Below are 27,593 nucleotides of genomic sequence, written 5' to 3' on the forward strand. Positions count from 1 at the left end.
GGTCACAGAACGCGGAGCGCAGCAACTACCAGACTGAGATCATATTCTGGGAGCGGGTTGCCGCGAAGTACAGGAGCCACAAGACTGCCTCAATGAAGGACCATGGCAGCGAGACGATCCGTCGGCATTGGGAGCGCCTCATGAGGGACTGCGGCCACTTCAACGGTATTTATTCTAACTTGTTGGCGAACATGCCCAGTGGCCAGAACGAGCATATGGTCCGAGATGAGGCCATGCAGAGGTATTGTGGCCAGTACTTGTCGAAGGGGTTCAAGTATTGGAACATCTACGATAAGCTGAAGGATCTCCCCAAATTCCGGACGGGGATGCACGGCGCGCTGCACGGGAAATCGGTGCGCTCGCGACTTAGCGTTTCGGAGAGCGAGGGGAGCGCGACCCACATCGACTTTAGTGGGGATGGTCCGCACGAGCGCCCGAAGGGAGCGAAGAAGGCGAAGGGGAGGCGGAAGGGGAAGGGCACAACGTCGGAAGTCGAGTCGGAACCCCACATCGACTTAGAAAAAGCCACTTATTCGAGCAATGTCGCCAATCTGACGCAGATGTACACGCTGTACTTCACCGGCGGCGGGACCCCTGAAGAAAAGGCGGCCCTCTGGAAATGCATCCAAAGCCTGCAGATTACGATGGGCCTCGATCCCGACGCCCCTCCGGTCCCTCCGTCTTAGTTTTTTTTTTTTTTAAATCTTTGTTTATTTGCGTTTTTTATTTGTAGTTTTTTTTTTCTCGTTGTATTATATTTTCCAATGATTAATACAACGATGAATTGTTCATTATTAGTCTATTTATTAAATACATTTGTAGGGAAAATTAAATAATATAAAAAATAATGATGTAAAAATGAAATGTTGAGTTAGGGAGAAATAAGGGAGAAATAAGGGAGAAACCAATGTAGCAGTTGGCTAAAAACTGGGGATAAAATGTGATGCTGATGTGGCGCTGATGTGGCAGGAGTTAGGGAGAAATAAGGGAGAAATAAGGGAGTGTCATTGGGAGTGCTCTTAAGCTCTATACGTCCTTTTCTAATCTTTGTCACCTGCACTTGTAGTATTGATATATTAATCCAATCCTACATGTCATGTGAATCTTGAGTTCTTCTTGTTGGTATCATCGAATGGAATAAGGAAGAAAAGGAATAAACATGAGAATGAAATGATAATTTCTCTTGCTCTTGTGATAAAAAGAATGAAATTGTTAGTAGTGTATATTGGTTGATTTCATTCATATGTTTGGTAACAACTCCTAATGGTGGATGGAGTCAGTTGTTAATTGTAGTAAGTATTGAGAAAAAAGTAGTTGAATACATTAGGAGGAAAAAGGAGAGAGATTCATTTTCATATATAAAAAGTAGACATCTTGAGTGACACAAATTAAAAAGAAAATGTGGACATCTTAAATAAGACGCATGGAGTATTAATAAATGGCTAACGAAACTCTATGAATTAAAAAAAAAAACGTGCAGTAGTAAATTTAAATAAATCCGAAAAAATAATAAAACCCTCTAAATGTTGTATGATGGCCAAAATAACTGTACATCACGGCGATTTACTATTTTTAAACCAAACACGAGTAAGAATTAGATTATTATTATTTGGCTAAACAATTACATAAATTAAATACTCCTATTTAAATTAGATTGAGCAAAGTAGAAAGAATTAAATTAGTATTAGTATAATTATCAAATTTGTTTAACAATTTCACATCAATAAAATATATTTCTTTCCTAAATGTTACTGCCTCCGTCTCACAAAAGATGTCATATTTGTGGGACGATACAGGATTTTAGGAAGTTTTGTTTTGTGTGTTAGGTGGAAAGAGAAAATAATAATATTTATATTAATTTGAGTGAGAAATTTTTCCAAAAAAGTAAATGTGACATCATAGCACAAATTAAAAGAGAAAGTGTGACATTTTTTTTGTGGGACTAAAAGTTTCCTCCTATTAATAAATTTATTAGTACAACGTAATCAGCCATCGTCCCCCAAAACGCGACTGCAACATCAGCAAGAGGAGAGTTTCTTATCTATTTCTCCAAAGAATTTCACAATACATTTCAAATGCGGTGATGAATTCAACTACTCTCACTCCATCCCTCCAAAACTTCTCCCTTTTCGATTTCCCACTCCGCCGCGGCGCCAAACCCTCACCCAAGACCGCTCGTTTCCCCCGAAATTCCCCCGTTTCTCTCAAACCCTTCTCGCCGCTTCACCCACTCCGAGTTAGATGCTCCGCCTCCGATGATAAGGCCGATAAAAACCTGCCCAGAACCCAACAAATTAGCTTAAAACACTCCAATGGCGGAAATAATGCGCTTGATGTTGCCAAGCCAATCGCCTATGCACTGTTCTATGTATTTATTGGGGTTTTCTGTCCGCTTCTCGGGTTCCAGAAACCTGCATTGGCGGCAGCCGCCTCTTCTGCGACAATAGAGGAAAAGGGTCATAAATATTCGCAGTATACTCGGAGGTTATTGGCGACTGTGTCGAAGCTGGTAAAGGTAATTGAGGAGGCGAGAAATGCGGGAAATGAGGATTTTGCTGTGGCTGTTGAGGAGGGCTTGAAGGAAGTTAAAAGGACAAAGACGTCGTTGCAAGAGGAAATACTGAATGGGCTTTACTCGGAGCTGAGTGTTTTGAAAGCAGAGAAGGAGGCACTGATGGACCGTACGGAGGAGATTGTGAGCAAGTCATCTAAGTTGAAGAAGGAGGAGCAGGGTTTAATGAGGAAAGCAAAAGGTGGAGGTGACAAGCTTCAGAGGTTGAGAGAGGAAAAGAGGAGCTTGGAGAGAGAATATAATGACATATGGGGGAGAATTGGGGAGATTGAAGACCTGATTGAGAGTCAAGAAACTATAGCATTAAGTATTGGTGTGAGGGAGCTTTTGTCGATTGAGAGAGAGTGTGAGGCATTGGTCAAGAACGTATTGACTGAACTGAGGAGTCAAGGTAGTCAGAGGTAAAGAATGCATTATATGCCTCGCTGATGAAATTTTTGTTAAGGAGTGGCTCAACAAGTGATAACAAGTGTCTGCAACACCAAACTCTTGAAGCAAAATTATGTTCTGAATATTTTTGATGTCTCCTGTCTCACCATCCCCAATTAGGTTTCCTGGAAATTTCACTGAGCTATAGCCTAGGATTAATTATTCACTCCGATTCAAAATTGATTGCGTATTGTTGTACTTTAACTTTTAACTTAAAAATGGAGATGTTTTTGTAACTAAGATATTGAAACATCTGCTAATGCAATTGTTACCAAAAATCTGAAACCATCATGCTGACATCATGTGCTAACTATTAAACTTTTGCTTTCAGCCAACTAATATTTATTCCATATTCTTGGACCCAGTGCTTCATGAATTTTAAGCATGCTGGTATAGTTCATTAATTTCATTACATCTGCTATCTTGTGAATCTCAATTCCAAGGTACTTGTTGCTGTACATATAGGTCCGACAATTCCTCATCAGCTGTCCAAAGTATATTACTCTGATCCTGCCTTGTTTCTTAATCTGCTGGTCTTATTGACTTACAGTACCTCAAAACCCCCTGCTACCAAGCTCTCGAAGAGTGAGCTTCAGAAAGAACTACAGCAAGCGAATAGGAAGTTTCAGGAACAGATTATTTTACCCACTGTCCTGCTAAATGAGGATGCAGAGTTTCTTTCCAATCAAGACTCAACTGCTTTTGCTCATCGGATACAACAAGTTCTCAGGGATTCGAAGGAGATGCAAAATAATCTGGAGGCTAACATCAGGAAGGCTATGAAGAAACATGGTGAGGAAAGACGCTTTGTAGAAATCACACCACCAGATGAGGTAGTAAAAGGTTTTCCAGATATTGAGCTGAAGTGGATATTTGGAAAGAAGGAGGTGGTAATACCAAAAGCTGCAAGCCACCATTTACTTCATGGTTGGAAGAAATGGCGAGAGGATGCTAAGATGGACCTTAAGAAACGTCTTCTGGAAGATCCGGAACTAGGCAAAACGTATGTGGCTGAAAGACAGGTATGCCAAAAATGCACTTGTGCTAGTTGTGTTTCTCATGCACTTATTATGTTTAGTTCAAAATAGAGCTGTAGAATTATCTTTCATTTTTATAAGATATTTTTTTAGCTGTAATTTAGTGCAATTGTTTTATGCCTTTTCTATTTTCATGGATATTCAGCTTGACTTTTATGACTAAGAAATTTAAAGGATCATGTGACAATGTTCTTGTAACATCTCTTCTTTACCGGTTGATGGCCTGAATGACATATATGCTTCCGTTACTCCTACCATTTTTCTTGATAACCCCTCCTATTATTATGGTCAAATGGCCTGGAATTTTATTACTTGCTCCAATATTGTACAGTTTGTGAGTACTTTCGTCACATCTTTATGTCTGGTGCACCAAACATTATGAAAATAACTGTCTTGCATGTATATATTGCTACTTTTTGCTTGTTCGAGACTTACACTCTATCCCTCGGAACCCTTCCAGGGAGGCTTCAGCTCTAACCCCTTTGTTCATTCTTCTTAGCACGGTGGGACATGCAACACGTGTAAAAGTAATGGATTTTAATGATGAATATAAGTAAAAATAGATAAAGATTAAACCACAATTTTGATAAGGTATAGCTAGTAGATACACAAGATCTTGTCATGTACTCCCTCCGTCCCATAGTAGATGTCACACTTGGGAGATGGCACTGGATTTTAGGAGATGTTATTTTGTGTGTTAAGTGGTGAGAGAAAATATAATTTTATAATTAATGTGAGAGGGAACTTTTTCTAAAAGAGGAAATGCGTCATCTTTTGTGGGACAAGCTAAAAAGGAAAGTGTGACATCTATTATGGGACGGAGGGAGTATTAAATTATTCAACTATCTTTATAAAACAAATAATTAATGCTATTGTTGTGCAATCATAATTTGTAAGAATACGAATTATTTTATAATATAAATAAATTGATAGATATATTATCACAACACACCATTTTCCTCAGATATAATACTCCCTCCATCCCAAGGTAGATGCCACACTTTCATTTTTAGTTTTTCCCACAAAAGATGTCACATTTTTTTTGGAAAATGTTCTCTTTCATATTAATATGTAAAAATATTTTCTCTCTCCTTTTAACACAAAACAACATCTCATAAAATCCTGTGCTATCACCCACGTGTGACATCTACCATAGGACGGAGGGAGTAAACAACAAGGATATAATCAAAATTTGTAAAACAATGCTATTTTATAACAGGCATAGGTTTTTATTACAGTTGGTCAAGCGAATAGTGTGTGTCTGTAAATGTAAAATCTTGGCTTTCCGAGTTCTTTTTCCTGGTTTTGAAACTTCATCCTTTGGAGTTGTTTGCCACCTATTCTCTACTTATCTGCTATAACAAGCAGATCTTGAGGATCCAAGCTGAAGCTGTCCTTCAGTGCGGTGAAGTAAGGAATTTGCCTATATAGGAGTTTGAAAATTATTTTATTTTGTTTCTGGCACCCCCCAATGAATTGGTCTTATTGATGGAGGAAGTTATTAGAGATTGTCTTCCGTCATCTCTTATGTTCCAATTGCATGATCTGATAGTTTATGTATAGCTGCATTGCCACCTTTTGCATATATATATAAGTGGTAGGGAAAGTTCACGGTGTTGGATTTGTAGATTTTAGAGGACAAGATAAATCTGGAGCAGGCAAACAATTCTATCCTCTTGTCCATTCAGATCTTCCTTGTGCTCAAATCCAGCCCTTTCTGAGTCCTTTTTTGAAAGGGCTCTCTTTGCATATTTGAATATACAGATTCTTTTACTATTCTTTATTCTGACTTGCGAATATATGATATAGGGGCGTATTCTTCTTGATCGGGATAGAGTAGCATCAAGGACATGGTACAATGAACAAAAGAATAGGTGGGAATTGGATCCAATAGCTGTTCCCTATGCCGTGTCCAAGAAGCTTGTGGAGAATGCTCGAATAAGACACGATTGGGCAGCCATGTATGTTACACTTAAGGGGGATGACAAGGAATATTATGTGGACGCAAAAGTAAGATCATTTACTGATCTCTTTGACAAACCAAATCTCTTTTCAAATCAGTTTTGCCAGAGTCATACTGTTATATGGTTTTGTCGCAGGAATTTGACATGCTGTTTGAAGATTTGGGGGGTTTTGATGCATTGTATTTGAGAATGATAACAGCTGGAATCCCAACTGCAGTTCAGCTAATGTGGATCCCCCTCTCAGAGTTGGATATCAATCAACAGTTTCTTCTGATACTAACACTTTTCCGTCAGTGCTTTACTGGATTATGGAGGACTAGTGTTGTATCACGTGCAAGAGATTGGACCTTTGTAAAAATAAGGGATATTAATGATGACATAATGATGATGATTGTGTTTCCCGTTCTGGAGTTTGTTATCCCCTATGAGGTAGTTGAATTATTCATTGACAATTTGAGCTCTGAATCTTACTAATTTGGTCCACTTTTAATTCTCTTATAACCAAGTGTGTGCCTATTTTTCATGTTATAATGATATCCCAATGCATTATCCACTACTCTTTGTTTGCTGATACAGGTGAGGATGCGTTTGGGTATGGCTTGGCCAGAGTACTCCGATGTATCTGTTAGCTCCACTTGGTATTTGACATGGCAATCTGAAGCTGAAACGAACTTCAAATCAAGGAAAACAGATGGATTTTTGTGGTATTTTTGGTTTTTGGTTAGGACTGCCATATATGGATATGTGATCTTTCATGTGTTCCGCTTCTTGAAGAGGAATATTCCAAGAGTACTTGGTTTTGGGCCTTTAAGGAAAGATCCGAACTTCAGGAAGTTGCGGAGAGTGGTAAATTCCTGCTTTGCTAAATGTCTCTCGTATTGACTTTGTTTGACTTGAACATAATTTAGATGTTCCATAGTCTAGGAACAAAACAAACTAAGAACCTAATTTTGTTCTATTCTGATAGTATTAAATAATCTCATTTGTCAAATCTTTATATCAGTTGTCATTACTAAAGGGATGGGAAAATTTGTTGTATCATTGCATTCGTCATACTCAACCACAATGTTTGTATACTATACAATGAGTTCAAATCTACCTAGTATCACGTAAAGTAGTATCAATGCAGATAGCTAGAATTCTCTAAATAATTGTAGTCCAAGGATTCCATAGATAAAAAGTGGGATTATATTCCGCTTGTGCAATTGCTCTTGGCTAAATCTAGCAGAATTAAGAAAACATTGTCTTTTAATCTTGGGTTTGAACATTAAACCGCACTGATCCTTTTTTAGCTCAGGATGGGGGGCATCTATTTCCAATTTTTCCCTGGTTGAACTCTGGCAGAGATGAGATTGTGGGACATTCAGGGTAGACTCATTTATAACACCACTAGCATCCACATTTTCTCATCTAGTAAGATGTAAACTTGATCCAAGCTTTTGCTCGCTGACAAAAAAGAGATGTTTGTCTGAGAAAAGACCAAGCTGCACGAGCTTGATTTTTTGTGCATGATACATGCCTGTTTGAACTAGATTTCATCAAGAAGTTTGAACACAATTTTGACATATTTATGTTGGCAAGTTTGAACACAATTTTGACATATTTATGTTGGCAGCCTTACACTAAATTCAAAGACCATATGTGAAATTCTGCCAGCTCTTAGTTGTAGGGCATTCCTATACAATTGTTACTTTTAATTTTGCTTTCTATTCATATTCCTTCATCATCTTCATGCCACTTTATTTTTCATTGTAAAGTTAGTTTGTTTATATTAAAATGAATTTGGACTTCTTTCCCAAAGGATTATCAAGATCTTCCATTCTGAAAAAAATGAGGGGGTATGAGTAAAAACCATTGGGAAAGGAAAGAAAGCATCTGCTTTGCTAAGGAAAACAACGATATTTGCTTCTTTTTATTATGTTTTAATCTGTTGTTGAATAATGTAAATTTGTCTACTTTTGGATATTGAAGTGTCATTGATTGTGCGTTTATTACCTTCTATACTTTTCTGCAGAAAGGTTATCTTAGGTATAGGTCCAGGAAGATAAGGCAAAAGAGAAAAGCTGGTGTTGATCCAATCAGCACTGCCTTTGATCATATGAAGGTTTCATCATATGCTCATTTATCTCATTATTTCAGACTTATAACTATTTCTAATTGTTTTTTGTCAATTCTTTTAGAGAATAAAAAGTCCTCCAATACGACTCAAGGATTTTGCGAGCGTTGAATCCATGAAAGAAGAAATCAATGAAGTTGTGGCATTTCTACAAAATCCTAATGCATTCCAAGAAATGGGAGCTCGTGCACCTCGGGTATGGCATTTTATCATATACGAACCAATACTGGATACTGTTCTCTGGGTAGTTTGCTCTCTATCATGTGGGTCATGTGTCTACTTCTGGTGACTTACATTTTCATGACGACCAACACATTTCCCTATTTCACTTACAAACATAGCTGATTGGTTGTATAGAAATGTGTCTTTCTAGGTGAGATACTTACTTGATGTAGCCTTGAAGTCACATATTTTGCATTTGGCAGCTATCCTTAAACTAACAATATGCACTGATCTTTGCGGTTTTGGTACTCTCCTAAGTTGTCAGTTGCCATCATTATCTTTGTCAAAACCTTCTCCTTTCGGTTGATATCTGCTTCTAATTCTTTGAAGTAACATCCTGTTGTTTATTGAGCCTATCATCATGTTCTTGATGGTAATGTTTGTTTAAAGTATATAGGTTAACTCAACATATGAGTTGAACCTGAGTTTCATACTTGTGTCACAGGGTGTTCTTATCGTTGGTGAGAGAGGAACTGGTAAAACATCCCTTGCACTGGCTATAGCTGCAGAAGCCAAGGTTCCTGTTGTAGAAGTAAAAGCCCAACAGCTGGAAGCTGGTCTTTGGGTAGGCCAAAGTGCATCAAATGTTAGAGAGTTGTTTCAAACTGCACGTGATCTGGTTGGTTATTCATTCCTATCATTTAACTCTATTTTGTGCGATCGAAGTGTTGATTACAGCAAGGACTGTTATGAAACTTGTACCGTCGTGGGTGTTCCAAAGGGTCACATAAACACCGCATTGGTTATTGCATGATATTTTGATATGTATATATTTATCTATTTTTGTGAGGAAAATAAAGTTATGCCAGAGCCTCGATGCATTCGCCAATTATGACGTCGATGGTACTGAACTGGCTCTGGAGAGTATCGAACTGACCGGTGGTGAGTGCCTCGACCGGCTTCTCCAATTCTTTGAGACGTGTTTCAGTGCTGCGAGGGATCACTATTGAACATGATACGTTCACCGCACCGGTTGATATGTAGTAAAGGCTCTGAGGTGGCTGGAATGATGAAGAAAAAACACACTCATAGATGATATGAACTGGAAATTAAATATGACTGAAATTGCGATTGTATAAAATTAACTGGAATGAGAAAGGTTCATCCTTAGGAGGAAATGGCATTTATTACTATTTAATTTCAGTCTCCCTTATCATTGCATCCTTCTTTTCGTTCACATCACGTTCTTTCTAATGTACTGTGATTCTGTGAACTAGTCCTTTAACTTTTTGAGTTTTTCCTCCTCCTTAGTCCTTAAGCATGTGCTTAACCACCAATCTTCCACTGCATCTTTATAAATGTAGGCTCCTGTCATTATATTTGTCGAAGACTTTGACCTCTTTGCTGGTGTCCGTGGAAAGTTCCTTCACACCAAAAAGCAGGATCATGAGGCATTCATTAATCAACTTCTCGTGGAACTTGATGGGTAAACTTATGTTTTCTTATTAGTTTCTGATTTGCATGATTAACTGTAACACACTCTTTTTGGATTATTACAAGGTCTTGAATGACATAAATTAATTGCTAATTGCTCCTTTCTTTGTGGTGTATTTGAAATATGAAAGAACTTTACTTAAATTTACTTTAGAGCATATTCTATCTTATCTATCTTCCCCACGTAGAACAATGTCTTCAATTGCGTTTGCAGATGACATGGAGTGCCGAATAATTTTATTTTAATTTATTTATATTTATATACTCCCTCCGTCCCAAGATAAGCGAGCCGCTTCTTTTTCGCACTAATTTGGGAAAATGATATAAAATAGTTGAAGTGGAGAAAAAGTAAAGTAAGGGAGAATTATGTAGAGAACTCTCTCTCCACTCTAACTATTTTATATCATTTTTCCAAAACGAGGGCGAAAAAGAAGCGCCTTGCTTATCTTGGGACGGAGGGAGTATATATTTGTGAAGTTACTATTCAACATTATTCCACTTGCAGATTATGACTTCCTTTCAGCCCACACATTTGGATTTTTTAGCTGTACAGAGTACCTAAATCATGCATGTTAGATTTCAGGATACTTAAATCACACATGCATGTTAGATTTCAGGATACTTAAATCATACATGCATGTTAGATTTCAGGATACTTAAATCACACTGGAGATCTGACTTATCACATAAATATGTCCTTCCTGTTTTGCATTTGCTATATTCTCTTAGGTTTGAGAAACAAGATGGAGTTGTGCTGATGGCTACTACTCGAAATCTCAAACAAGTTGATGAAGCTTTGCAGCGTCCTGGTAGAATGGATAGAATATTTCATCTTCAACGACCCACTCAAGCAGAAAGAGAGAGGATCCTACATATTGCTGCAAGAGAAACGATGGATGAGGATCTCATTAACTTTGTTGACTGGAGAAAGGTATTGAAGTTACAATGTTTTCCATTGTGATTTTATCATATATATGCTTGAACTAGTTACATATCTCATTATTATCTTTTTTCTTTTTGAATCCATACTTTGGTGGGGTGCTTGCCATCTGGCCTTTTGGCATATTGGTTGGTCTGCTCCATACTCAAAACTCAAATATCACCAATTTGATCTGGAAATTAGGATAGATAACTGGTCTTTGCATGAAGATACTGGGATCAGGTTTACTGAATGCATGAGCTAAATTGGAAACATACAGTCCTTACTATTTTTAGCTACTTTTATTACTCTGACACTCTGTTCATTATCAGAGATATTGTCTATGTAATTTCAAATAATACCAAGTGTGGGATAATTTGGAAACTTATTGTCTATTGCTAATTGTTGTCGCTTCTACAGAACCAAGTGATTTTTTGTTGGAATAAACTTCCAAATTACACTTTCTCTTGGAGCCCATGAATTCCAAACTATTGACCCATTTATTCTCCTTTCGAACCAATCAATAGTTCTGGGAGTGAAATGATCATGTACCTAATTATATGTGATAACTTGAAAAAATGAATTAAAGTTTGAACTTGTCTTCAGTTGAATTCTTCTGAAGGCAATGAAACTCTAGACCTGGGTTAATCTGAAATATAAATGGTTTATATTACATGTTGATATTGGTGCTGTAAGATGTTTCTACTATCTTTAATCCTGTTGTTTATCATGGACAAATTGTGATTGTGCACACAAGAACAATAGGATATTAACGGGTACTTAACTTAAAATAATTGGTGGTCCGTCTAGATTTTTAATTTTTCTAATGCGAACTCAAAAACTTTTTGACTAGCAGATAACAATCTTCTAGTTACAAACCTGCAGGTTGCTGAAAAAACGGCTCTTCTTCGTCCTATAGAATTAAAACTAGTCCCACTGTCTCTGGAAGGTAGTGCCTTCAGAAGAAAGTTTCTGGACACAGATGAACTTTTGAGCTACTGCAGTTGGTTTGCTGTAAGAACTATTGCCCTCATCATTGATGTTCATTTTCAGTTTGCAAAGTCCTCATGATTGGTCTGTTGTCCATGATTTCATGTGAACACTGAATCTTGATCCTTAAGTCTCTTCTGCTTTTTATTCTTGGTCATGCTCTTCTGTGGACATTGAAACTCATAGATGGATATAGACCATGTGTCAGGACTCAGATACTAGAAAGCGTTTATCTACTTATGTCTGTAGTGGGCAATTAAAAATCAGATCTATATTACTTTATTGAAGTGTTATGTAGATTTATACTGGTCACTAGCAAAATTCTGTTTGTATTGGCATTTCTTTTGAAGTTTCAATCATCGGTCCTTTGATGCTATTATGATAATATGAAACTGCATTCCTAAATACACTCATGATTTTTGAAATATCACTGGACAGTAAGTTATGCCTGTTGTAACCATTGCCCACCATGCATTTTACAAGTATTTTTCAGTAGGCTGTAGACATAAAGACTTGTCAATTTACACATTTATTTTACATATGTATGTCCATGTTGCAGACTTTCAGTCCCTTGGTCCCTAGATGGGTTGCGAAAACCAAAATTGTGAAGAGAATAAGCAAGATGATGGTGAATCATCTTGGTCTGACATTGACAAAAGAGGATTTGCAGGATGTTGTTGACCAAATGGAACCATATGGTCAAATAAACAATGGAATAGAACTGCTAAGTCCACCTCTTGATGTAAGCTACTGTATTGACTACAATTATTGCTAAGTAGAGTAGTCTATACTGATTAATATATGCAAACATATACTGAGAACATTCTAATGTAAAGCGCATCTATGTTATGTTCCACTGTGTAACACAGCTGGAAGCATTTAAATAAGCTCATAGCTCACTCGACTAAATTTAAATTTGATATTCTGCAGTGGACCAGGGAGACAAAATTTCCCCATGCAGTCTGGGCTGCTGGCCGGGGTCTCATGGCTCTTCTGTTACCAAATTTTGATGTTGTTGATAACCTTTGGCTTGAACCTTCTTCTTGGGAGGTATGTTTTCTCTTTTCACAACAGGCATACTTTGTAATGTTTTGCATTTATTGTGAATAGAAGGTCATCATCCTCTTTGTTCTGAAGATACGTTCTGTAACTGCAGATGACTTTTTCCTTTTTCTTTTCTCCCTTCCAGTATATTGGTTGCATATTTCATTTCCAGTTCTTCATATCTAGATCTCTTATTTCCATTTCAATCAAGTTCACTTTTAGTGATGAAAATTTTTACTTTTAAAATAGTCTAATGTTCTTCACTATGATTTAACAGATTTCAAAAGCAAAATAATTGCAGTAATAAAGTGGCAACTTTGGCTCTTTTAATTGCAGGGAATTGGATGCACCAAGATTACCAAGGGTAGGAATGACGATTCCGTAAATGGGAATGTTGAGACAAGGGCATATCTTGAGAAGAAGCTTGTATTCTGCTTTGGCTCTTATATTGCCTCGCAGCTACTACTTCCGTTTGGAGAGGAAAATATTCTTTCTGCCTCAGAGCTGAAGGATGCTCAGGAGGTTGTAGCTGTCTTTAATTTCTCATTCTTCATGTTCATCACGACTATATCTTCATCTGACTCTACATGGTCTTGGATGCAGATTGCTACTAGGATGGTCATTCAGTATGGGTGGGGTCCGGATGACAGTCCAACAATTTACCACCATGGAACTGCGGTATTAATCTTCTAATGTTTGTGATGTTTTTATCCATTGCAAGGGGCACCACATTGACCCACAAATAGGAATGACAGGTGGTCGTTGTCACCTCATGTAGCAGTTACCATTTACCTTGTTAAAGTTACCCCATTCAATACCTTCACAACTCAATATTTTTACAAATAGAGATCTTTTAGGTTCACTCTTCAAGTGCTCTGCTTCTGAACAATTTTGCTTTGATAGTGCCTTTTACCTTCTCCCCAGTTTACACTAGAACTTGATTTAGACATCTGTGAAAATCTTCTCTTCTTAGTTGTTTTAACTCAAGGATGATATCTACTGGAAAACTCTGTATATCCTACTGATCCACCACCAGTTATGTTTTTTTCAGTTCTCTATTTTGGATACTGGTTGGACTATATGTACTCAAATCTCTTTATATCTGCTTAATTTTTAATATTGTTTGAATGAAAGTAATTCAGTTAATATCAAGAAAACTAATATATCACAGATGATAGCCATCTTTTAGAAATCATTACAAGAGCAGTGTAGTTGGTCAGTCTTCAATGGAAATCCATGCTTTGCGATATGGTTTTTTCAGCAAATGGGGTTGGGATGTGGGCTCTAGGAAGAAACTAGCACCACAAAGAAACAAACCAAATATCTGAGCACAAGATTGTTCACTTTTGAGTGCTTCAAGTTGTTGTGTATCTCCCTCTGCATCTGTATCATAATGTCACGCAGAAGTTTATTTATTAAGTCTGAGAAGCTTTCTTCTTAAATACTTATGCTGCAAGCATATTTATCTCATGATTATTTCACAGGCGACAGCTCTGAGTATGGGAGACAACTTTGAATATGAGATGGCTGCTAAAGTTGAAAAGGTATGTTACTTGTGCGTGATTGTCTAAGATTGTAGTGCTCTTTAAATATCCATATATGAGCTAAGCCTGTTTCCCCTTCAGTTGCTTTTTTCTTTTTTAAGTGCATTATACTTAAGAATACTCTTCCACCCTCCTTACCTTTTCAATGACTACAGCCAAGCCCCTTCCCCACCACTGCCACCTGCTGACCTATTTTACTCTCTCCATTCTCCAAGGGGATATAAAACGAAAATCCTACTTTTTGACAGAATTCATGGTTTTGGTGTTCAAATGACTGCATCCAAAAGAGACTATACTTTTCGGTCCACTGAATTTTCCTTGTGAATAAAGCTGCTGATGTGTACTTTCTTCTTGCACTTGTTGTTCAAACTGGTATTAATATTGAAAATTCAAATTAATGATCTGTGGTGCCAAGCAGGATGTTGCAACTGCAACTCATAATTCTATTTAAGTCAGTTATCTTAATGCATACTCCCTCTATTTCTTGTTAATAGAGGCATTTCTTTTTGGCACAAAGATTAAAAAATAGATGATTAATGTGTTTAGTTGAGAGAGGATTAAGTAGAAGAAAGAATAAGGTAGAGAAATGAAGAGGGCATAAAGTAGAAGAAAATGTTTGCAAAAAATAGAAATAACTCTATTATGTTGAAACATCCCAAAACAGGAATACGACTCCATTAACGTGGAACACAGGGAGTACATTTTTTCTCCTACAATTTCCGTTTCTACCTAGAAATGTCATTTCTTAATCGACATAACTGAATGTCTGCAGATTTACAACTTGGCATATGACAAGGCAAGAGTTCTGCTTCAGAAAAATTGTTTGGTCCTGGAGAAAATTGTTGAGGAACTCATTGAGTACGAAATTTTGACAGGAAAGGTATGTATTCAATTTCCAAGGTGAAGGCCTTATTCTTCAAGCAGCATTGTGAAAACTAGTTGAGAATATAACTGGGCTTATTTTAGGGTAACTTTGTTTCTATTTTTTATTTTTTAAAAATTTTACTTTACTTTCAGGGCTTCTCTTAATTGTTGTGATGATGTCGAAGAGATATGTCAAACTTATTAGATCCAAAGTATTTTTATGCTTGGATTAGTTTTATTGTTAAAACTTGAACTATGTTTAGTCTTAAAAGTGAGTTTTTTTTTATAAACCAAACAAACTATCGAAGTTACAATATACTTAGATTATAGAAGTATTTGATGCTTTTCATATCGAAGTAAGTGAGTTTTTGTTGCTTAATTTTTGTTCATTAAATTAAAAATTATGGTAAAGATGCCCATATTTATATTACTGCTGAAATACACCATCATTTCATACTTGTTTTGAAATCTTAAATTTGCTGAATAAGATGATTCTTTTGTCCTTGGGAATGCATGAGCAACTTATTTGTTTTTTGATACAATAATTTTTCTACTTTTTTTTTCTGGCAGGATTTAGACAGAATAATTGCAGAAAATGGCGGGATTAAAGAAAAAGAGCCATTTTTCCTTTCGAGCAGCAGTTATGATGAGGTATGGTTATGAAGCATATAAAAACTATTGGAATCAATTTCTATATCTTGCAAAAAAAATGATAGTACTAGAATTTGTAGAAGCAAGGGTGCCAACTAGCACCCGAATAGCTAAAAATTCCAATGCTTATCCACAGCGCGTTTCATTTTTTTCTTATTCAGCAGTAACTTGAACTGAATTTACATTCTTCTTGAACACTAGTTCAGTCTGTAAACCACATTAAAAAAAACTGTTTTCTTGATTGCAGGAAACATCACGAAGCTCGCTTGATGGAAACACACCAGCAATTGCCCTTTTAAGTGCGGCAAATTAGAACTGGTTGGATAGTTTAGGACATAGCTTGGACGGCTAAGCTGCTAAAGGGGGGATGAAGAAGTTAAAGAGGCCTGTAAAAGGAGAGAGTGTATTTCAGTTGAGATTTGAGAAGTGTTGTTTCAAATTTTCCTTCTCAGCAGTCAGAAAGAGGTACCAATTGTGCACATATGTGAAAGGCAAATAGATACTACAGTAATACTTTTTGTTTCAATATCTTAGATTAATTCTTAAGATATATATTTCCAGAAATATTCATTTTGTACCATAGATGCCTTGCATCTTCTTCCACGGAAGCTGTTCATGAAATTTGAAACGCTCGAGAGAATATTTTTTTCGTTTTAGTTACAATTGCATTAAATATCAATTAAAATAATGGATCAGTGAGCAATTCAATTTGAATTGCTGCAAGTTTTATACCCTCAGACTTATTCGTTTCAAATTTCTTAATCTGGATATGACTTGCTTTCGAGAACTACCATATAATTATTTACCCTCATCATATGAATACCCCTATAATCTCTTCCTTTTTGGTTCTTAATACAATAGATGAACCAGTATTGTAAATAAATTCTTTTGATCATTGTTAAGTTACCACCTAAAGATTACCAATTCCATATTTCAAACTAACGTCACTATCGATTTCGATGTACTGATGAGTAGTAGTTCTTCCGGTATTCCCTAAAAAGACTCTTTATAGGAGTAGATGACATTAGTTTTAATGCTCAATTAATATATAGTATGAAAGAGAAAAAAATGATGAAGTAATATTAATTAAAACTAATGAGCTGTGAAGAACTAATAATAAAAATATATACGAATCAAATAATACCCTATTTTTAAGAACAGTGGGAGTATCTGCTTAACATCTCCAAGAGTTGCTCCGGTCCCCTTGAAAGTAATAAGGCGAACAGAGATGGATGAATATGAACAAGAAAAACAATCTACTTCCCATAAAAAGTACTACTGATGTTTTAAGATAGATACTCAAAAGCAATATGACAAGGAGCAAATCCTTCATAAGACCAGAACAATAGACTAAAAATACATGCAGCTCAAAACGGTATGTAATAGGGGGGATGTGATTGATCAGTAAGTAAGAAAATGGCAAGCAATAGAGACGAATGCCCCATCATATAACATATGCGCGGACATCTTCAAACCCTTATGTATCAACAGCTTTTATCGAGTTACGATCAATCTAAGTTGTCATCAGCATTACCATTGGTCTTCGTGCGGTATTGACGACCTGGTTTCTGAGAACTACGTGGACCTTCATCAACAGCTACGTGGGCTGGTTCATCTTCTTCCATTGCAGAGATCTCACTTTCTTGGGTGTTCTCTGCTGTAATATCAAAAGACCAGCGTTTGTTCTCAAGATTTTCTCGTGTTTTGAGCTCGCTGTCACTCTTTGCTGTTGAGTCATTTTCAGCTTTCTTTTTTGGAGTGAACACAATGGATTTTGGTAACTCCACAGGCATCTCCTCCATCAACGTATCGCTGTTTCTTTTCCTCAGGTCATGGAAGAAGTCAGCATGTGCTTTTCGATTTGATTCTTCATCCATATTGTCTGATGAATCAAATGTATAGCACGTGTATTTTTTAGGGTTTATAAGATAATCAGGAACCCCTGCCGAATATTTAGAAGGATCAGAAGCCTGTTCAGACACTGAATTATCACTCATCGCACGAGATTCTGATGCCAAATCACTGGCTGCCTGCTGATCCTCATGAGTACTACTTTCAGGTCCAGCCATGAATCTAACACGTTTCTGTGATTTGGTGTCCATCGAAATATCTCTTTTTCTCAGGATCGGCTTAGGATTACCTATACCTAACTCTCCTTTTTTTATATCTTCAGCATCCAAATTTGTGGCCATGGAGCTATCAGAAAGTTGTAAACCATCAAGTTCTCCAGTAGCCTCTGCATCTTCTCTCAGTCTAACTTTTGCAGCCGAGTGATTGGCCCGAGGATCTTTTGCAGTAACCTGGAAAGAACTGGGAAGCTCACCATATCTACAAACTTCTTCAAGTTCATAGTCAGCACATTTCACGTTTTTTAGATATATCCGGTCATCAGTGTCTTCCGAGCCAGCAGCGACTTTGTCAAATTCATCTTCCTCGTCCTGCATAAAACAAAAACAAAAAAGATGAAATTAAAAGGGAAACAAAAAAAACCCATATATGGAAGCAAAAAAGACCAAGAGCAAGAATTATAAATTGCACTATAACAGCAAATTACCAAGTTGTGAAACAGAATGCATATAGTGGACTTAATGACCTGGTGATGAATGTGTAGCATCAAATACACAATGCAACCTTTACCAGCAGACTCAAAATATAACTAAGAATTATTCTGATAGCGGGAAAATTATGCGTGGGGAAGACAATATCATGTGCAACAAGTGAACCTCTTGAAATTCAAAATATTCCACAAATGTATGTCCGTACAGCATTTTCAACCACACATCTAAGGGGCATACAGACAAGCATAAATGCTTTATATTATTTCCATACAGACAAGATGTGAGAAGAGATGCACAATAACACTGATGTAATGGAGATGCATAAAAAGCCTAAAACCTCTTGGGATGCATCGCCAAGATGAGAAGCATACTCTCTGTACCAACTATGTTTACTCAAACTCAAACCCGTAATGTTAAGAACACATGCAGTTAGAAGAGATACTCCTAGATCTCTTCCCCAAGGGACTGTGCAAAAGCTCCAGACAACAGAAATTCACTGCACTTTCAGTTTGATACCAGCCTCTGATGCAAGCTCCAATTAAGCAGTACTGTAACACTATTACCTAGCTTGTATATATACATGACACTTCACCATATGAATGCCCAAAAACACTAAGAACAACACAATTACATGTAATGACATAATATCACACGAAAGATAAAGTAAAACACTAAGAACATATTCCTGGTTCTAAGGTTTTAGGTTTGGTAATCTGCGGTGTGATGACACTGAGGAGATATGGTTTTGCCCATGTATAAAGTTGGCACAAAATTTAAATTCGAACTTAAAGAAAAACAAGAAAACACCATGATCCTTCTTATCACATCTGTCGCATTAAGCAGCAATTAATTTCTAAAATTGAAAAAAAAATGTACATGGAGTTGGCATTTAATTTTCAGGAGTTAGAAATATCACAGCACGAAATCATTTGCAATATAAAACGAGAAACATTGAGCATTATTAAAAATAAAAAAACCTCGTAATCAAGGGTGCAGTCGCGCCCAATATTGGACTGAACTTCCAAATACTCCTCAACGCCAGATTCGCCACCACCGCCGTTGTTATTGTTACGGCGTCGTTTGGCACCGTCAATTTCCTCGCCCTCTTCTTGTTCTTCTTCCTCCTCCTCCTCCTCCTCCTCCTCTTCGTCTTCCTCTTCGCTCAACTCGTTAAGATCCGATTCTAGGTCAAAGGAGGGTTCAGATTGGGCGCGGTCTTTTCCTTGTGGAGTAGTATCCTTGTTGCGATTCCATTCTCGGCGTTCGATTTCTTCATCGGTGAGGGACCAGAGGGCAGGGCTTACGCCGGCGGATGGCGCCGTATCGTTGCCGAGAGCGCCGAAGACCTTATCTACGCGAACTCTGAAACTATCTTCCATTGCTGCGTCTGGGGCTATGCCAGATTTCTCTATATTATTCGATTACAATCGACACTTCTATATTTATAAACAAAATCTATTTCCAATTCTAAACATAGGAAATTATTGAAATACAAGTATTATAAGGCGGTGGTTTAGTATCCTTCCTTGGATTACAAAATATTTATTCAAAGATAATAACTTATTGGGCCATCCAAGAATTACTCCAATGTTTAAATTGCATAGAGGTCCAACTCCTAACAACTTATTTATTCCTATTCCCCCGTCCCAAGATAAGTGACTTGTATTCTTTTTTGGTGTCCCACTATAAGTGACTTATTTCCATTTTTAGTAAAAAGTCATCTCTCTTACTTTATTCTCTCTTCTCTCCTCTACTTTTCCCTCTCTCATACTTTACTCTCACCACTTTAACTTATTTAAATATCATTCCTTAAATCCTGTGCCCAAAAAAAATAGGTCACTTATCTTGGGACGGAGGGAGTATTATTTTGAAATGCCCAATTCTTAGTGTTTTTTAATTGTCACATCCCATTAGTTTTGAGTCGAAGCATTTTTTAGTAGGCTATTTTAAGCTAGAGTGGTATTTCATTCGTTCCATGATAAGTTCCATGTTAATTGAGTCATTTTTTATTTTACGAAATTCTAATATAATTGAATTATTTTAATTTTTAGTTAATATTAATTTATCTCTCTTACTTTATTTTCTCTTCGTCTTTATAGCACTTTATTCTCTTTATTTATTCACCGCCCACTTAACAAATTATTCTTAATCTCTGTATCAAAAAGAAGAGTCTCAATTAACAAGAAACGAGGAAATAATTTTTAAAAATAATTAACATAATTAAATTTCTTAATTTTATTATCTCTCTTATTTTATTCTCTTTTACTCTATTTTTTTAAAATGTAGTATTATGTTTCACTTTACTTATTCTCATTCAAAATCAATTTATTAGTATTTCTTAATTTTTGCATATAAAAATTACTTTATATTCTCTTATTTGTTCTTATTTAACTTAATTCACTAAATAATTATTATTTTATCTTAGTAATCCAAAGAAATACATTAGCATTAATAGAATATAAAAAAAAAAAATCATTGATGCACCGCAACATACGCAATGAAATTACACCGAAGCATATTTAACAATTTCAGTATATTATGTCAGTTATCAAAATTATATATAGGACAATCACATAGACCTGAATATTAAAAATTAAACTGAAAGGGGAAGGTGTCCAAATGGATGAAGGTATGGATTTTTTTTTGATGTTTTTTAATTTATTAATACCGTACATTAAACTAGATTGGCAAGCGTAGTAGAACTAACGTTCTCTCTCCGATGATAACCGCATCTCCAATAGCGGCTAGCCCACCGGCTAGCCGATTCGCATCGCTAGCCGGTCAGCCAGCCGAACTATTGGAAACGGTCCGCCGCGAATCTGCGAAGAAACCGGCTAGCCCACGCCGATCGGCCATCGCCCATTTTTCGTTTTTTTTTTGAAATTTTTTTAAAACCTATATATACGCGATTTTAGTTTCAGTTTCATTTGCACCACTTGTTTTAACGAGTTTTTTCTCTCTCTAAATTTCTGTACAAGAGCAACATCGAGCGATGGACAACAACAACGAGTCCAGTCCGGCGACGAGCGGATCTCAGACTCCCACAGTACCCGTGGGATCTGGATGGGGCCAGATGGGCGGGCAGATGGGCCCAAGGTTTAACGTCCCTTGGCAACAGTTGATGGAGATGATGGCGGGAGCGCAGGGGGGGATGCAGGGGGGATGCCGTGGAGGATGTCGGGCGGGGTGCAGGCCAGCGGCGGGCAGGCAACGCCGGGGTGGGGAGGTATGCCCCAAATGCAGCAACAGATGATGAGGATGATGTCGGTATGGCAAGGTGGTCGGCGAGTCGTCACAGCCGCTGTTCACGACACCTCCACGCATAGAAAGTGGACGGAGGATGAGTACGTCGGCGTGGCCAAGGCATGGTTGTCGATTTGCGACGATCCGCTGGTTTCGAACAACCAGCGGGTCGTCAACATGTGGGCTAAGATTAGAGCAGCCTACAGGAGGGACTGCCCGCACGGAAAGGACTACAGCGGGGAGGAGTGTCGGAAGGGGTGGGAACGCATCAGGGCCGCGGTCAGCCGTTTTTTCGGGGTTGTACGCCAACGCCCTCCGTATGCTGACTAGTGGGCAGAATGAGGAGGACGCCCGCAGGATAGCGGAGAGTCAGTTCCCCATGCCGAGGATTTATAAGGAGTTCACCTTCTGTGAATGCTATGTGCTGCTGAAGGACTCCGAGAAGTTTCGGGCGGGGTGCGACGCTGGGTGGCCGAAGAAGCAGAGGCTGAACTATTCCGGCGATTACAGTAGCAGCGGCGGCGGATCCCACGACCTCCCCCCGGATGCTGAGGAGTTTCCGTCCCCTCCATCCTTTACTCGTCGCCCTTGCCCGGTTGGCCAAAAGCGGGTGCAACAGGCAGCGAGGGGAGGATCCCCCTATCCCCCAGGAGGTCATCTCGGCACCCCCCCACGCGCGTACACTTTATTCTCGCGTAAAAAAACGGTGGAACGGATGTACAAGGTCTTCCAAGAGTGGAGGGCCGCAACTGACCCCACGGAGAAGAGGTTCCTTCAATCGATGCTCGAGAACATGCAGGTGGATTTGGATGCCACGTGGGCACTGGTGGGGGGCTCAGACGTGGGCTCAGATACCCCGGGTGGCGGCGGCGACAACGAGGAGTAGAGAGCGGCGGGATCGTGTGTGGAAGCCCATTTTTTTTTTAAAAAAAAGCATGTATTTTTTTTTTTATCTATGTACATTTTTTTTTTAATGAAATGAATGAATTTTTCCGTATATATGTCTCGTAAATTTAATTCTGTAATTTAATCGTAAATTTTATTCCGTAAATGTAGTTTCTTTTGAATTATTTAATTGCGGCTAGCCTATGGCTAGCCTATTTACTTAAAATGATGAAATGACAGGTGGATTTTTAGTGCTGATGACGTGGTAGGGAGAGAGAGTAGCTAGCCTGTGACTTTCCTATTGCTATTGGAGATGCTCTATTCACCGTCACTTGAAAGTTGAAACTAATTGCATAATGCAGTTGTGATTTCTTTTATATGAAAATTACATAAAATTAAATGTGATTTCTTTATACTAGTACTAGGGGTGGCAAATCGTGCGTGTCGGGTCGTTATCGTGTCGACACGATAACGACACGAACACGATAACAACAAACACGAACACGACCCGTTAAGAAAATCTCAAACACGAACACGAACACGACCCGCTACTCTCAGACACGAACACGACACGAACCCATTAATGACACAAAAATAAGTATTAAAAAATGAAAATAATAAGAATAATAATATTAAAATATTATGTGTTAATAAGAATAATAATATTAAAATATTATGTGTTAACGGATAACACGAACACGACACGAACACGCATTGCTAACGGATAACACGAACCCGACACGAACACGACACGAACACGACACGAAATTTTCGTGTCCTTAATGGGTCGACCCGATAAGGACACGAACACGATAAGCTCTGACCCAAACCCATTAATTTCGTGCCGGTTCGTGTCGTGTTATCGTGTCGTGTCAAAAATTGCCAGCCCTAACTAGTACGGAGTATTACTTAATATTTTCTAACGTTATTATAAAATGGTGCGATAATTATATTCGTGAATTACTTTCAAAATAACATTATGAGATGAGATCATCTATTGAAACTTGCAAGATGAACACACCATCTGGAAGAATCAAACGCACCTTTCAAACATCACTACATCGGTATTATTAACTATAATCATACAATAAAAAAATAATGGCAAACTTAATTACATCACAAAATCAACCAGCCACTTGAATAAAATAATCTTTTCCATTTCCTTCTTATTCCAAGAATTCTCCATGCTTACCAATTACCCACCCCCATTTTGCATACATAATCATATAGGAGTATAAATTTAAAAGCATAGTAATTAAGCATTAATTTCATATGGCTTTGAAGCTGAGATATTTGTCAAGTTGATTACGATCGCGCTTCTCTAACACCACCTTCAATCCATACTTCATGTACATAGTCAAGGCCATCTTAGGCACCACCGGGTGGCCCTCCACCACCACCACCCTATACCGGAGCAAGATGGAGGCGGCCGCGAACTTCATTTGGTAGTAGGCGAAATCCTTGCCCAAGCAAAGGCGAGGGCCCCCGTTGAAGGCCGTGAACTTGTAGGCGGACTCGCTCATGAAGCGCCGGTCGCGCAACCACCGCTCCGGCTTGAATTCCCTGCAGTCACTCCCCCAAATGCCCTCCATTCGCCCCATTGCGTAGATCGCGTACACAACTTTCGTGCCCTTCTTCAACACCGTTCCATCTGGGAATTTATCATCCTCCAACACCTATTACATTCATTACCAAAACTATAATCAATTTTATATATTGAGTTTATCTATTTTTTTGTCCTAAAGGCATTAAATAATTCAGTAGTAAATTGACTATTTTGTCTCATCATTTGAAATAGAAGTTAGGTAATCAATACTCTATCCAATATTCATTGTTTTATTTTTTGGGAATAAAATATCCTGCAAAAGTATTCCGCCGATCGAAATGTGGCATGTCGATTACCAAAAATTACACGTAGGTTACTCAATCGATGTGTAATTTCGGCTTTCACGTTCATATTTCGATCACTAGAAAATTTTTTCCATGACATTTTTTTCCCAAATATAAAACGATGGATACAAAATCATAATTACCTAAAACGGTGGGAGCTTTTCAAGTAAACATTTCAAATATTGGAAAAAGTTGACCATTTATCAGATAATTTATTTCGTGGACGGAGAGAGTATTACTAACCTCCTTGTGATCAACAGGGACAGAAGGATAGAGCCTAAGAGCCTCAGACAGTGCAGCATGCAAGTAGTCCATCTTCTTCACCTCCTCCGGCCTCAACACAACCTCCTCCTCCTCTCTCTCTACATTTCTCTCTCTAACTATCCCACAAACCTCCTCCAAAATCCTCTCCTCCACCTCCGGATTCTGCCCCAGCAGCCAGAAGAACCAGCTCAACGCCACCGACGACGTATCCCTCCCCGCCAAAATGAAATTGACGCAAATATCCCTCAACAACTTATCCGAAAACGCCCTCCTCCCATCCTCCTCCTTCATCCCCATGAAAACAGTCAACAGATCCGTCCTCCGCCGCCGCTCCGCCCCCTCCGCCGCCATCTCCTTCCTCCTCTCCCTGATCACCTCCTCAGCGAAGCCGTCCACCCCCTTGATCGCCTCCCTCAGCCTCCCCTCGCTCCCCGCCCCCATCCACCGCATCGCCCGCCACACCAGCGTCGGCATCACGAACCGCGCGATCGTCGCCTCCGTCGCCGCCTCGAACGCCGCCGCGAACGGGATCTCCGGCAGCCCCGGGCGCAGGCACCCCGGGTCCACCCCGAAGGCGATCATGCACACGTTGTCGAACGTCAGGCGGAGAAGGATGTCCTGCAAATCAATACACTCGGATTTCTCAATCGAATCTTCTAGAACCGGAAGCAGCCGCGCGTGGACGAGCTCCAGTAATGAATCCGTCGTCATGCGGCGGAATTTCGCTGAGTGGAACTCCAGGCTCGCCGTCTTCCGCTGGCGCTGCCATATCTCGTCGTCGGCGCTGAAGATCCCATCGCCGAGGAGATCGCGGACGGTGGCGCGGAAGTATTCGCCTTTCGGGAAATTGGGGAATTTTGTCTTGAGAAGGTATTCCAGGTTGCGCGGATCGGATGTGACTATGCAGTTGAGGTTGGTGAACCACGGCCCCTTGAACATGAAAGTACCATTTTGCCCCTTGAGTACATCCGAGATCCACTCGTACATGTTCCCGCGCAGGCCGAGGACCAGGGACGGGAGCATCCCGACAAAGGGCCAGCTCGGGAGGCCGTGGCGCTTCCTCTGCCGCAGGCAGTGTATCACCACGAACACTGCCGCGGCCAGGAAGATCTCCATCTTCTGTATCTCGCAGAAGAAGGAGAGGAGGCCCGCGGCCGACACGCTCGGAGCGAGGTCGTAGGAAGTCGTGTTCATGATTGTGGAATGAAGGAGGTGGTGGTGGTGGAATGAGGAGTAGTAGTAGTAGTTGAAGAAATGGTAATTTGATGATGGAGTCATGTGTTTGAGTTATAGTAATGGGTAGTAGTGTTTCTTGGCGTGCATGAGTTTGCACATAGGTTTGATTTGGTGAGCGGAAAGGGAGGCTGCTTTTTGAGGTGAATCACTATAAGTGGGATTTCTTGCAAAATGGGATTAGAATTTTGGGGTGAATGATTTTGATCTAATTCTATGTTTGGTTTGAAACAACTTATTCTAGTATTGTGATTTGACTGTTTTATGTTTGGGGTGTAATGGGGGGTTTGGTGGGAACAGTTGGCCTAAGTGAATGATTTTTTCCTTTCATAGCTTCGTACACGCTTCCTTGGCCGTTGGAAACATATGTATTTATGTTGGTTAGCTACAACTTTGGATATGTTATTGTGTATCATAAAATTTGTCTAGTTGTTGTTTTTTTAGTTTTTGAGTTGTGGAATTTGTTAACCAAAGCTTGATTTTGATTGTTGTTCATCTTAAATGAAATAAATTACCTGCCCTGTGATGTGGACTTCTCCGATGCAAATATTTTTCTTTCAAATTATTATTATTCACAAACCACGTCAAAGACATACAAAACTAATTCATTTATTTATTTGTGGTGAATCTTTTGCATCAAGTTTTTTATCAATCGGTATAGAGTTGTCAGTTGGAGGTTTGGACATGTATAAGATTAAGCTCAAGTGCCAATACAATTTTAGTAGTATAATGTGACAGTAATAATGACTGTGGATTCCATTAACTATAAATAGAAAAAATAAATGAGATTTAAATGACGAACGTTTAAAATTAGCTAAATGTGTCAGGATTGGAGGAGTAAGAGGGTGAATAATATTATTGTCCATGTGTCAAATAAAATAAAATTGAGGCGAGCGAATCATCAAACATGAAAAAAATATCCAAATTAATTTCATTTACCGTATAGTAGAGTAATGAATGTTTTTGTCTTAATCTTTTTATCAACAATAGTAATTATTTTAAGGGCCCTAGATAAATCAGACGGTTAGTGATCAACGTTTACGTATCTACCATTTTCTACACGATTGCATAATATGATTCTCACACATCATACTATAATTGATCTCTTAATCCATCAGGAATTCTAAATTTCTAATCGTTACACCTATAAGGCTATAACTAGTGCAAAATATTTCTATTGTAAATTAACCTAGTAATTAATATCTTACTTTTCAAACTTGTACATCGTAATCGTAAATTGCATTGAATTTAATTAGAAGTTACGAATTAATATAGAATAACAAGAATTACTAACATGGATATTTTAAAGTATAGTTTTGGAATTTTAATTAAGTTAAGAGGATTGGAATGTTTATACCAGTAATTTTGGTAAATGAAATAACGAATGATTAAATATGATTCATAAATAATCTATTTTTGTGATATAGGTGTGTGCGTTTGCATAATTACTTTGGACTTACTGTGTGACGTTAAGTAAATATAGAGTATATGTGCATATGGTTATTACATGTATAATATGCTCCCAAGTTTATTATGAATCGAATAATGCGAGACAACGAGAGATCTATTTTGTCGATTTTTAACATTAAATTATTTTACAGTAATTTGTTAATAATATGATCAGTTGTATAAATTATTATTGTGAAATGTACAGATATTTTAGATTTTGAAATTGAATTGATAAATTATAGAATTAATGTTGAACTTACAAAACAATAAAACTGAAAAAAAGAT

At 38.2% G+C, this 27,593-nt stretch overlaps 3 protein-coding genes across 3 annotated transcripts; 1 reads left to right on the forward strand and 2 right to left on the reverse strand.

The window, feature by feature from the left end:
• Positions 1-1,995: 1,995 nt before the first annotated feature.
• Positions 1,996-16,442, forward strand: EMB2458 (FtsH extracellular protease family). The gene is made up of 19 exons (XM_048114102.2): positions 1,996-2,973; positions 3,552-4,023; positions 5,848-6,048; positions 6,138-6,431; positions 6,579-6,848; positions 8,017-8,106; positions 8,183-8,314; positions 8,786-8,959; positions 9,645-9,766; positions 10,504-10,705; positions 11,579-11,707; positions 12,243-12,425; positions 12,614-12,733; positions 13,064-13,249; positions 13,331-13,405; positions 14,212-14,271; positions 15,044-15,151; positions 15,706-15,786; positions 16,034-16,442. Exons 1-19 carry the CDS (start codon positions 2,084-2,086, stop codon positions 16,097-16,099), a joined length of 3,855 nt encoding a protein of 1,284 aa, XP_047970059.1. The 5' UTR covers positions 1,996-2,083; the 3' UTR covers positions 16,100-16,442.
• Positions 16,443-17,025: 583 nt separating this feature from the next.
• LOC125213514 (midasin-like protein) lies at positions 17,026-19,832 on the reverse strand. Its single transcript, XM_048114103.2, has 2 exons — positions 19,322-19,832; positions 17,026-18,224 (listed from the first exon to the last, which is right to left on the reverse strand). Exons 1-2 carry the CDS (start codon positions 19,721-19,723, stop codon positions 17,295-17,297), a joined length of 1,332 nt encoding a protein of 443 aa, XP_047970060.2. The 5' UTR covers positions 19,724-19,832; the 3' UTR covers positions 17,026-17,294.
• Positions 19,833-23,497: 3,665 nt separating this feature from the next.
• LOC125211957 (cytochrome P450 86B1-like) lies at positions 23,498-26,073 on the reverse strand. The gene is made up of 2 exons (XM_048111930.2): positions 24,606-26,073; positions 23,498-24,148 (listed from the first exon to the last, which is right to left on the reverse strand). Exons 1-2 carry the CDS (start codon positions 25,902-25,904, stop codon positions 23,741-23,743), a joined length of 1,707 nt encoding a protein of 568 aa, XP_047967887.1. The 5' UTR covers positions 25,905-26,073; the 3' UTR covers positions 23,498-23,740.
• Between the last annotated feature and the right edge of the window lie 1,520 nt (positions 26,074-27,593).

Source organism: Salvia hispanica, chromosome 3 (assembly GCF_029641045.1).
Source record: "Salvia hispanica isolate PSC_SH4W2 chromosome 3, Shi_PSC_v1, whole genome shotgun sequence".
NCBI lineage: Eukaryota > Viridiplantae > Streptophyta > Magnoliopsida > Lamiales > Lamiaceae > Salvia > Salvia hispanica.